This window comes from Phalacrocorax aristotelis, chromosome 3 (genome assembly GCF_949628215.1).
Source record: "Phalacrocorax aristotelis chromosome 3, bGulAri2.1, whole genome shotgun sequence".
Classification (NCBI taxonomy): domain Eukaryota; kingdom Metazoa; phylum Chordata; class Aves; order Suliformes; family Phalacrocoracidae; genus Phalacrocorax; species Phalacrocorax aristotelis.
The window spans coordinates 122,671,784-122,684,329 of NC_134278.1; the positions used below are offsets into that span (position 1 = coordinate 122,671,784).

A 12,546-nucleotide genomic window follows, 5' to 3' on the forward strand; every position below is an offset into this window, starting at 1 on the left:
AGCTTTAACTTTTTTTCGTGTTTTATACTAAACCTGTACTCACAGTAGACTTGCAATATCATTTACAAGCTTACCTTTAGGCAGACATTTTAAACAACTCATACAAAAGAAAGATTTGTACGTCAAGAGTATTTGTTTTAGTGACAAGAAAGCCAGGCGTACTCTATTCATTTCTCAAGCAGACCTTTATGAATCACTTTAAAAGGACACTACAGCTGAAGACTGAAGAGCAATATTTATCAACATTAAATAAAACATTTGGTGAAGCATGTATAAATATTTCTTCATATGAACATAACACAAAATTAAATAGTTCAGATACACAGACACCATTTAATATAGTTCCACTTTTGTCAAAATCATCTGTAAACACCATCTCACACTGAATACAAAAGCAGCTTTTACATCAGTTCTGTGTTCACAACACTGATGCCCCTTTGTAAAAGAAGATATTTGTTTTCTTTTATTTTCAGCAAAATAAAAGTCTAAGCAATATAAAAAAAAAAAGTTTTGGTCAGTTCAAAGGAGAATACAAAATTATCTTTCAACATGTAACTAAATCAGATTTAGAACAATATTTTGAAGTACAATCCTTTCCCCAGGAGATCTCTGACTTTTATAAATCATGTTTGGTGCAGACCACATCACAAATACCAGGAAATACTGGTCATGTCTACGCTAGAAATATTAAAGCCCTTTTAAAAGTTTCTTTAAAAAAAATTGCCAGGTTACAAATTGGCAATAGCCACGTTTTTCGCAACACTGAATAACCTGGCATTAAACAGATCTAGGTGCACTTCTCCTAACGATTTTTAAAACAGATTCTGGAAAAGAAGGACTTTTCAGTGAGCATCCTTCACACGCAAAAATAAAGCATTTCTTCTATGCATCGGAAGATCACCTGGGCAGAGAGTGCAAGCCGGGGGACTCCACCAAGTTAAGACAAAAAATTACAACTCAAACTGTCATGGGAAGCTGCACGGATCCTGTGCATCGGATCTGAGCTGGCTCCGAGAAGGGTGGTGCATCCCCACAGTGCAACTCGGGACAAGGCGTCGCCGTGTCCGTGCGTGCCCTGAGAGCAGCGCAGCCGCCCGAGCACGAAACGGCTCCTGCTAATGGCTGCATCCGCCTCGTTCCTGAGCAACTCCCTTGGAGCATCAGCACTGTGCGGCCCAGACGGGGGCTCTCATCATCCTCCACCTCACAAAGATAACTTCATACTCTGCCCTGAATATAGCTTTCCATTCCTTTTCCCTTCGTATCTTTTAAAGAGGCGTGATAAGTTTGGGGAAAGATACTGTGCTCAAGATTAAGGTTTTACTGGGCATGTGCCCCATTATAAAATTCTGTAGACTGCTCAGCTCACAGGCCACGCTTTGGTTCTCTCCATTTGAACATAGTGGACACGTGAATTTCAGGGGGCAAGTACATATTTGTAATATGATTTTCTGATTTTTTTTTTTTTTAAATTTCACTCACATGTGACTGTGATGGGGGGCCCTGTAAAACCTAGAACAATAGATCACCTCTTTCCTGGTATGTGTGTATTTTTGAGGTGTGAATGTATGCTATGCATACATACACACTCACACACACACACGTATATATAACATGAGCTGCACACATAGATACTCAGCAATTGGGAATCAGGGGTACAATTAACAATACACCAAAAGAGAAGTAGACAGGAAGCTCTACCTGGACAACGAGAAGCAATTTTGCAACCTATACAGTGTCTCAAATAATTCCATAATCCTGTTTCACTAGCTTGCTACATCTGCCTGTGATGTGAATTGAAAGTTGTTGGACTCCTTGGAAACAGAAGAGTTGGGCTAGCTAGATGTGCTTACCTGAGATCCCAGAGTTGACTATAATCAAAGAGCTGGGCAGATCAGTAATGGGTTTATAATTGCTATACAGCTTCTTGCAAATTTGTAGGAAAACTTTATTAAGTCTTTCATTCCTTAGTAAAAACGTTGAAGTTTGTTAGTTTTTGCTGAATGCAGACTTGATTTTTTTATATTAAACTGGATTTATTAAAAGGATACATAAGCCTGGCAGCTGCTTTCACGTCTTGATGTTTAAACGCTCAAATCAGCACCCTGGAACCACCCTCCCACCCCAAACCAGCCCGCCCCATCCCTTTCTATCCCATCCCGTCTCATCTCATCCCATCCTGTCCTGTCCCATCCCGTCCTGTCCCATCCCGTCCCATCCCATCTTATCCTATCCCCTCTTTGTTATTTTTTAAAATTGTTTAAAAAATACTATTCTATGAAGCCTCCCTAGGGATCCGCTTATGAAAAATGACGGACTGCCTTTGCTGATACTGCTGTTTGCGTCGTTTTCGTTTGTCACACTGGCACAGCAGTAGCATCTTGAAAGTGTTTCTGAATGTTTTGTTACACAGTGCATAGCACACGGGGTTCACTGTGCTGTTGATGTAGCAAAGCCAGTACCCCAGGTTCCAGAAAGTTTTGGGGATACAGCTGCAAAAGGTGTTCACCAGAACCATGATGTTATATGGGGTCCAGGTAATGATGAAGGCAAACAAAATGGCACTGAGTGTCTGTGCTGCTTTCTTTTCTTTGATAAGTGACATTCGTTTTCGCTTTGTGATCTGACTTCTGGTCTTCACGGCAAACTTTTTTGCCAGGGTTGCTTCCTTGAAGGATAAGGGCAGGGCTGAGGATGTCTTGGTCACTGATGAGATGCCATCAGAAGCTGTGGTTGTCTCTGCTGACCCCGGCTGAACTGGAAGCTTAGAAAAGCTCTTTTGGAAATTTCCACCATCCTGAACACTTTTGGGAGGGTGCAATTTTTTAGGTTTCTTCTCCTTTGATTCTCTTTCAGATTTCTGCTGTTCATCCCCTGACTCATGCAAATCTTCCGAGGAGGGTAGTTTCGTGGAATTGAGGATGGCGCTGTGACCAGGAAGCTTCAGCACGATTGAATAGATGGCTCTGGTCTCTGCAGCAATATCTTCTTCATCGGAGGAGGCTGAATTTTCCAGGGAGGCAGCAGCATCATTGTTGTTCCAGCTGTCACTGCTGCTGTGCTCTTGGTCCCCCTGGTCTGCATTGGGTTCCCAGCTCTTCATTGTGAGCCAGAAGTGGCAGCGTCTGTATTTCCTTCGGGTGGAACGTTTCATGCTCTGCCGTTGCAGCTCGTAGCTGCTGCAGCTCCGGGAGCTGCCTGTCTGGTGTACGAAGCGGGCTGCCTCTGCTTCACTGCCCGAAGCTTGTAGCCCTGCTAACTCTTTGGTGCGTTTCTCGGTCTCCTTGTAGATCCTCCAATACAAAATACTCATAATGGTGACTGGCAAGTAAAAGGCAGCTATGGCAGTGCCAAAAGTGATGATAGGTTCAGATAGAAACTGGATGAAACATTCATTAGGAGGTACAGTCCTCTTCCCAACAAAATACTGCCAGAACAAGATGGCAGGAGCCCAAAGAACAAAAGAGATGATCCATGCTAAACCAATCATCACTCCAGCCCTTTTGGTTGTTCGTTTGGCTCTGTACGTAAGCGGCCTGGTGATGGAAAAATACCTGTCAAAACTTATGACAAGGAGATTCATGACAGAGGCATTGCTGGCGACATAGTCAATGGAGAGCCAAAGATCACAGGCCAAGTCTCCCAAAGCCCAGTGGTCCATGATGATGTATGTGGTGTAAAGATTCATGGAAATAACACCGATGATCAAATCTGCACAAGCAAGGCTCAACAAGAAGTAATTGTTGACCGTTTTGAGTTGTTTGTTAACCTTAAATGCAACAATCACTAGGATGTTTCCTATGATGGTCACCAGTGCAAGGATCCCAGTGAGGAAAGCAATCAAAACTACTTGCCAGACAGCGTGTCCACCCAGAGGGTCTTTGCCTGTGGCATTTAGGGACATGTTTGTTGGTTCCACAGTGGAGAAGGGAGAACTCTCTGTGGTCTGAGGGAAATCATAGCTGCCAATGAGTGATGCTGCTTCATCAAGGAGTCCCGGTCCATGTGAATCTCTCTTCCAGAAGGAGCTCACATTTGAAAACTGGGGCAAGGCTGAACTGTTATTCTGCATGATCATTGTGGCTCTCTGACATAGTCTGCAGCAGGGAAAAAAACAAACAAAAAACAAGTGAGCGGGTGAAGATGGTAAATAGATGATTGTCCACATTCTCATACATACAATCCCTTCAGCACTTTGAAAGATGTGTTTAAAAGCCAAGCTGCTTGTGCCACATTCCAAGGCAGATGTGTACGTGGTGGTACTCAGCTTACAGCTGTGATTAAACTGAGATGTTTGTAGTAAATGTATACTCTTTCCTTAAAAAATTCAGTCACAGAAGAACCAAAATCCTAGGAGAATTTGAACTTGCAGTAGTATTAAAATGCCCCCTAACTCTAATTAAAACACTCCCTTATGGATCTACCCGGAACCCTACATCTCAGCATCCCACTGTCCTGGAGCCTTCAAAAACTAAGTGCCAGACACATGTAGCCACAAATCCTCCAAGCTTGAATCAATGCTGGTCCCCAGTGCTATCCTGGCACTAGCAAAACACAGACCCAGCCTCTGCTGCCTCCAGGTAAGATAATGACAAACAAAAATATTGTTCTGTCTTTCCTTAAACTACAGAGATACAAGCCAGCATCACTTCACTGTATTGAGATAACCTAACCTGCGAGGCTGTAAAGAACTTTTAATTTTCATCTCCAGTTTGGCTGCTTAATAAAGGTTCTAAAAGCTCTTATTAGCACTTTTTGCACAAGCCACTATTCATTTTCCATGCACATTTTTATACCTAGACTAAGGATTTTGTACATCTAATGACTCCAAAATGTCTTTGGGGAACACATGTTAAAATTTCCTTTGAAAATATGGTCTCTAGAGTCAGAAAGAAAGGTTTGGCAGATGTGTGTCAAAGCAATCATAAAACACTTCAGAAAAAGAGGAAAAAAACATGAAAGGGATTCATAATTAAGCCTTAATCCTTTTCCCCAAGTACTTGTGTAAAGTGAAGACATGCTTAGAATAGGAATTTGCATTCCCCGTATTTCATTAGCTTCCCTGGTCAACTGACTAGCTTTATTGCAGTAAATCAATTATCAAGCAGCAAGAATTCTGATGCAAGAGTCCAGCACTGATAGTATGTGTTAAATAAAATATGCTGTCAAAGAGAAATGTTTGTTCATTTTCTAACTGTGAATCCTTCCAGTGTCGGTACATAAGAGCAAGAGATACTAATGCGTGTCACAATGCACTGGTGTTACACAAAATATTTCCCCAAAAGAGGAGGTTTAGGTTTAGGTTCTTTAATTAATTTCTAAACTCTGTTTTCCCTTGAACTGTACTTGGTTTTGTTAGCAAGCCACAAGACACTATGTGATTTTAAATGGTGCACCTCCTTTGGCATATGGCATAGACAGACCTACAACTCCTTCCCTTAGCCCATGCACAGTAAACAAACACAACCCCCCATATTTTGGTATCTAGTGTAAATGAGATATTAATTTTTCTCTTTATTAGTAGGAAGACAATGTTACAATTATGCTGCCTTACCCTAATCTAATTTAATTGACTTTTAATGCATTCATCATCATATCAGACAGGATGTGAACATAATAATAACAACAGTAAATATTGCTCTGGGAAACGACACAGTTATATTTAACTCTTTTCCCGATAGAAAGATGGAAAGTTTGGAGGAACTCAAACAATTTCTAGAAAGAAAGAGTTTTATAAACTGTAAACCAACATTGATAACTTTGTTTTTTGTTAAAATCAAAGTAGGTTGAAACTAAAAATATCTTCTATCAAAAAACTTTGACATTCCAAGTTTTCTTTTCTCTGCAAAGTTCATATGAAAGAAATGTGCAGTTTTGCATTAAATTTTAGGCAAAAAGACATTCTGAAAATTTGTTAAGTGGCTCCTGTAAAATGTTCAATATTTTTTACCGTTTTAATTGCTCCTTTCCCAAGAAAATCTAAACAAATTTTTCTGAAAACAATTCACGGTGGCCTTGCCATCTATTAGAGAAGCTGTGGGACACAACATATTTGGGTTTTTAGTTCCTCAGGGTATGCTACTTCTGGGCTGGTGTAGTTCAGGCCACCAAGCGTACAGCAACATGTCCCCTCCCATCCCTATCATACTGTGTCAAAGAACCTATAGAAGTCAAATCTGCACTGTGAGAGAGAGAGTCATCCCACCTACACTAATGAAATGAAAGTCTGCAGAAAGTCATTTACAAAAAGGCAAGAGAGACCTGGATGAGAAGCCCGCTCTTGCTTTCATTCACACCCCCTCAGGCACACTCGTACAAGCTCACTCCTTTGCCTTGACCATTTACATGTCTATAGAAATGAAGATTCCCCATACTCTGAAATGACAAATGAAGGCCCATGGAAACCCAACGTACAATAACGTTCTCCTCTGAAGAAGGCAGTGAAGCAGTATGCAAGCTTGGCTGGCCGGTTCCAATGCACGGGTGAAACAAAAAACACTGTTCACTTGTGAGCAGCCACTTAAGCAAGTGATGACAATGTTCTTTCCAGTTTTCATGGGCCAGGGTGGTTAGTCACAGTGGGGAAAAAATCTTTGACTCAAACAGGATCGCTGGAAACCATCCTTCTTTCAGTGTTTTACTTAGGAAGCAGGCAGTTTTTCCAGAGCTGTCAGATAGGATGAGGTCAAAACCAGAACAGTATGAGAGAGATCTGAAATAATGATATTTGCTAAATATATGCCAGAAATGATTAATGTTACAGGGTGCAGACCTTCCTTTGCTGACATTAGGGACAGAGAGTAGAGGATGAAAGCCAAAATGCATCCCCTCCACAGACATACACTTGTAAAACCTCTACAAGGTAACAGCCAACATAGTCAAGCATTGATTGAGAAGTCTGACAGGCAAGTTTAGGTGGCAATGATATCACTATGCTGCTTTTTAATTAAAGAAACCCAAAACAACAAGCTGGTATCTTCTAATACACAAGAAAGGACCAGGCAGAAGATACTGATAAAAGAAATGAAACTTTCACTACAGGGCATAGAATAATAATAAAAAAAAAATCACTTGGAAGGGATTGTAGAAATAACAATACTACCAAGAAATAAACATCGTTGACAGTTTGGTAGTACTTCCCATTTTCATTGCATAACACAACCATAAACTAACCTATGTGTCAGCTTTGGAAGTCCGAAACAGCTACTACATAAAAGATAAAAATAATCTTGCAAAATCAATGTGTAAACGCTGCACTATCACTAAGTCCATAAAAAGATTGTGAATTCTGCTTAACTGTAGACTTTGAAATGGGGTTTCAATGTAAATTAACCAATAAATCCTTTCAGAAATGCTTCAAAAGACTCATCAAGAGGAAGCCTGGGAAAACGGTACTTCAGCTGCAGTCTTTCAGACACTGAGCAAGCGCCGGATCCAAACCTTGATTTCTCAGGTCAGTTCTCCCATCTCTGGACTTCAAAGTAACTTCTCTAAGCCTCTGTTTCAATGAAAACCTGCACGGTCCTCAGCAGTCCAGTAACTGAGGAAGAGGAGAGTGAGAGCAACCTACCGACAGCTCCCTGCTGCCCACGGCAATCCTGCAAGCTGGAACTCGGCTTTTTAAACCCCTCAGGCATTGAGGGGACCCCTAAACTTGCATTGACTGGGCTGTTTGATAAAATGGGAGTGCTAGCAGCATGAGGAGTACAGTCTTTTGTTATTCTGGCTCGTCTACAAGCTCCTGTAATTGAACCGTGTAATTCAATAAAATATGTATTACCCATATGTTCATCTGCATAGAAAAAACTACCACTACCGCCCCCACAAGATACCAGATCAGCACAACCAGATTTTCTAGGAAGCCAAAGTAAGTTATCTGTTATTTTCCAAATCTGGGATGCATTTTCTGCTTTCTCTTTAAGAAGTGCTACAGGGAAAGAGAGGGTGTCCTGGGTCCAAGAAACAGGACAGCGTGCCCTGCGATGCAGCCTGCTGGCACCTGCCCAGAAAGCCAAGCTCAAAGACAGAATGATGTGCCACCCGCTGGGAAAGCAGCTGCAAATATTTTGGTAAAACAAACAGCGCAGCACGGTCTGAGTGAGGCAAATGAACCAAACCGTGAAGTGGGTATAGGTTTATATACCAGGATAAGAGTTTGCGAATTGTTGGTACAATACCCTATGTTACAATGGCAAGCCAGGGAGTAACAAAAGAAACTGTTTTTAGCCCAAGAGTATATAATGACTTACCTAAGGTTATTGTTATGGTATTCACTGTGGTTTGGGGATTTTTGTTCTTGTTTCTGCTTTTTAAGAAGAGCTTACAAAACGTTCAGGCCAGAGAACACCAGAGGCAACATACACTTCCCAGCGTTGTTCAGGAAAAGCGTAGGTACAGTACAGGCATCGGCTGTGCAAAGTCTCACAGAGATCCTTCCCATTGCACCCCTGCTCCACTGGAGGGACTGAGCCACCAGATATCCCACTAAGACCCATTGGAAGGGAAGGACAAAGCAGCTACAGAAATTGTCACTAATTTCAATGAGTATAACACAGCTGTAAAAGCCTAAATTTTTGGAATAGCCTAATCTATTGCATATTGCTGTAAATAGAAAGCAAAAGAGAGTAGACAGTGGGAACAGTTCTGTTACACATTTCATTTCCCTTTGCTTATTTCAGATTTCAGTGGTTTTTTAATAGTTCACATTTCAGTTTACCCTATTTTTTGCCTTCCATAAACTTTCCTATTCACAAACACACAACCTCCATTTTTGCAGAGAAGTCTCTTTTCCTGCCATCTCTAAAGGGCTCTAATATGCATTTTCCAGGGAGCCAGGCAGCACTCTGTGGGCTTGGCTATGTGTATGCTCAGACCCGGCAAGCCTTGACGATTGAAGTGTTTCGCATCTCATCTGTTTGCACAGGTCAGAAAACTGCTTATCTCATTTTTCCATTTTCCTCTGCATTTCTCTTGTATACACATTAGCCTAAACAGCAGAGAACTCCATGAAGTGAACTATACAACTGTTTTCTAACATAAAGAAACCAAGCCTTTAGAATGCTTAATGCACTTACCTAAACTAGCACGTAAGCTTTGTTCCAAACTAATGTTGGGTAAAGTAAAAATAGATACGAATTTCAAAGTTTTCCTGAAATTATTCCCAAGATTACATATACCTATTTGTCAAATCACACATAGTGGGATTTTTTTTTTTTAACACAATAAAGAATTCTAAAAACTTGAAATGAAAAATGAAGATGCAAGTAGTCGCACTAGCAACCACAATTTTCCATGTTACGCAGCAGCTCATGTCACGCAGTTAGCGTAGCACAAGATACAGGATTCCTTATGAATGTGTATGAGATAACAGGAAGCACAGTGCAATTATCAGTGAATATTCCCGTTATGAAATATCTTGGCCACTGTCTTACACGTTCACAGTAGATACAGACAAATAACTGATATATTCTTATGCTTCTATAGATATACATATATATACACACATATATATGTAGATATATATACACTTACACATACACATAATGATACATACATACAAATATGTCACATAAAATGTAAAAACAGAATGTTGCATATATCTGCAGCTTAAAGTATATGTATAGATTTGCAGATATTTATACACATATGTGTGTGCATATATATACACACACACATATATCTGCAGATATATATACATATACTTTTGCCATATTATTCCAAATATTGTTATAATGAAAGACTACATCTTTCACTAATAAGCTATCAGCTTGATACAGATAAAGCTCAGTCAAACATATCCCACTAACACTTCAGCCTAAGCTCTTCCATTTTCCATGGATAAAGATGCTTTGCTTACACTTACTAAAATTACCTAGCTTTATTGTCAGTGCTTTAAAATTGCTTTTGTCATTAATGAGTTAGTTTTGCTTATTATTTGCTTACTGTGTTGCTGCTGTTCGTGTATGAGGTCTAGGATGAGCAAACTAGGAACTAATTTCTTTAGTCATATGTGTTGTTTTCATTACTTTGGAGAGAGTTTAGAGCACCCTATGCACAGCATCAAACTACGTGACCCCTCTCCCTTGCTGCCCTGCAGCCAGCGGAAGGGAGCAGCCCTCCCCGGGAGGAGAGGCGGGGGATGAATGCTATGTCATGTTCCTGCTGGGATGCTTAAGGTCTCCATGCTGGGAGCACCTGAGACCTAACGCAGCCAGGAAATTTGTATCTAAAGCCAGGCCATGGGAGAAGCTTCCTTTATGACTTAATTTGCCAGTTAGCTTTTGTCTAAAATCTGCCCCCTCCTTCACTTGGACAGAGAGGCTTACATTCACGCCGCACAGCTGTATCTGCAGCATCCATTGCTTATGCCATGTTTGCTTTTACAGTATTTCCAAACACCTTACTTCACGTAGCACAAACTCTTCACTGAGGGGTTTTATATTATGATAGAAATGTAACTTTGAATATTAACATGTTTTAACAGCCAGTGATTTCAGTGGCAACATCTGCTTATTTACACAGCTAAAAAAGTAAGAATAAATACTGTGCTGCCACTAGTACCAGAAAAGAAAAAGAGTCTCAGACATGTTGCATCTGTTGCCACTTCAAAAATCCAGATGTGCATTTCTGATCCCTTGCAATTAAGGCTTCAATTTAGGACTGAATTTTTTACATGAACTGCATAATTCTCTTGCATAACTTTTCCAAGTATGCCATATATAACAAACATCCTAGTCTGCAGAGTTAAAGGGGCAGTGATTTTAACAGATATCCACATTTACTAAGTGTTTCTGTGCTATTTATTATTTATTTGCTCTTTAGGCTCAGTGATCCAATACTTGCTCACTCCATGATTTTTAGTTTCGAAGTAATCCTCTCTTGAAATCCTCTAAAATGATTCCAGGGAGGTGCTTCAGAAATGAGCTGCTAATCTCAGTTGTGATATGGCCTAAGGGCAGTGAGGGTTTATCAGGTGTAGCAGCAGCAGACTTGCTGAAGGAATGGCACTTGTCTTTCTCAGGCACGTGCACTTAGCGGTTATTGTCTGAACAACTCATACAGAACACAGTGAAACCTGCAAAAGCCTGAGCTTGGATGTGTCTACAATTTTCAAATGCTTGAAAACCAGAGCAAATTAGGTCTTGCTCAATTAAGATTACAGTAAATATTGGCTATCAGCTCAAATGGTTAAATCTGTGAGGTGCGTTCTTATGAGGAAAGTAAATGATTTAAATTCCAGGCAGTTTCTCTTCTGGAGAGTTTTATTAAAATCACATCCCATCTGCTTAATTGATATTGGAGGAAACAGACATGCGGTCCGAAACGTAGTCAGAATTACAAACAAATACTGAGAATTTTACTCACTTGAGCAACCCACTGACTTCAGCGCTGTGCCTTGCAGGTATCTGGGGACAGGACGGTTTGGCTGAAGGGCTGGTTACTACGTTGAATTTAAACATGAAATTAGATTGAGGTGAAAGAAGAATACCAGCCATTTAATTACCTCGTTTATGCGTGACGGGTATATATTTTTTCCTTTGAGTAAAAACCTATCCATCTTAGAGACTGCTTTTCAATATTTTATTACATATACACCTTTTTACATAGTATTGCTTAATAATTTGTTACTTATTATGATGTTAAATCGAAGTCATGATCTAAAATTTCACTGTGCGCTCAGCTATCATGTCATGAAATGCTCTCCATTGACTCCACAGATAATCCTCCCAATGAGGTATTTAAAGATCACATTAAAATGTTGATCAATTAATATCAAGAATAACTCGTTACCAATGCTAGATGAAGCAAGTAAATTTTACTGTATTTGTAATCCAGTCCTACTTCTAGTAATCCTTGCATGCATTTAAAATCCATATTTCATGTGAAAATTAGCCGGTAAGAACCTTCAGAGGGAACAACAGAGTTCATTAGCAGATCTTTTTGCTATCTTTGTGCTTTAAAACAAAGTAATCAATTGATTATGCTGTAAAAATAAATACCTTTTGCTTTTCCTGTTTGCTCAGTGACACAACCTACTACCAGGGAAAACTGGAAAACAGTACAAACACTTTTCAAGTTTCAAAGAAGACAGAAAGCCTGGACACTGCGCTTTAAAGAAGCTCACCTGGCACGCTTTTCTAAATTTCATTTGTCTGCAAGAAGAAAATGAAATGGCAAAATGCTGTCAAGCCTTGAAACCAAAAAACTGAAAATATTTTTTTCTGGAAATCCTTTCCATGGAGGGAAAATAAATAGCCCAAAGTAAAACATAAATAAAAACCTAAACCACAGTTTCGGTTTTCTGCCTTTTCAAAAACTATGTTTTCCTCTTGGGAAAGTAATTTCATTTTCTGTCAACTTCAAGCTGAATCTCAGGTATTTTTGACAAATGCTGCTGAAAGCAGATGAGCTCCACTTTGTTATATATTTAGGGAAAATAATAAAAAATGGCTGTGTCTACACCAAGATCTGGCAAAGAGCTATCAAAGCAGCTGCTCCGGACATCATGCTTACCTGGTATTAGGTCCTGTTATATGAAAGATCTCT

The 12,546-nt window shown here is 40.0% G+C and overlaps 1 protein-coding gene across 5 annotated transcripts in view; it reads right to left on the reverse strand.

The window, feature by feature from the left end:
- Positions 1-313: 313 nt before the first annotated feature.
- CHRM3 (cholinergic receptor muscarinic 3) overlaps positions 314-12,546 on the reverse strand; it is a 292,590-nt gene continuing 280,357 nt past the window's right edge. For all 5 annotated transcript variants that reach the window (XM_075089413.1, XM_075089412.1, XM_075089415.1 and 2 more), the window contains one exon: positions 314-4,097. In XM_075089413.1, the coding sequence (XP_074945514.1) occupies positions 2,276-4,097 (1,822 nt within the window). In that variant the 3' untranslated portion in view covers positions 314-2,275. The remainder of the gene's footprint in view (positions 4,098-12,546) is intronic.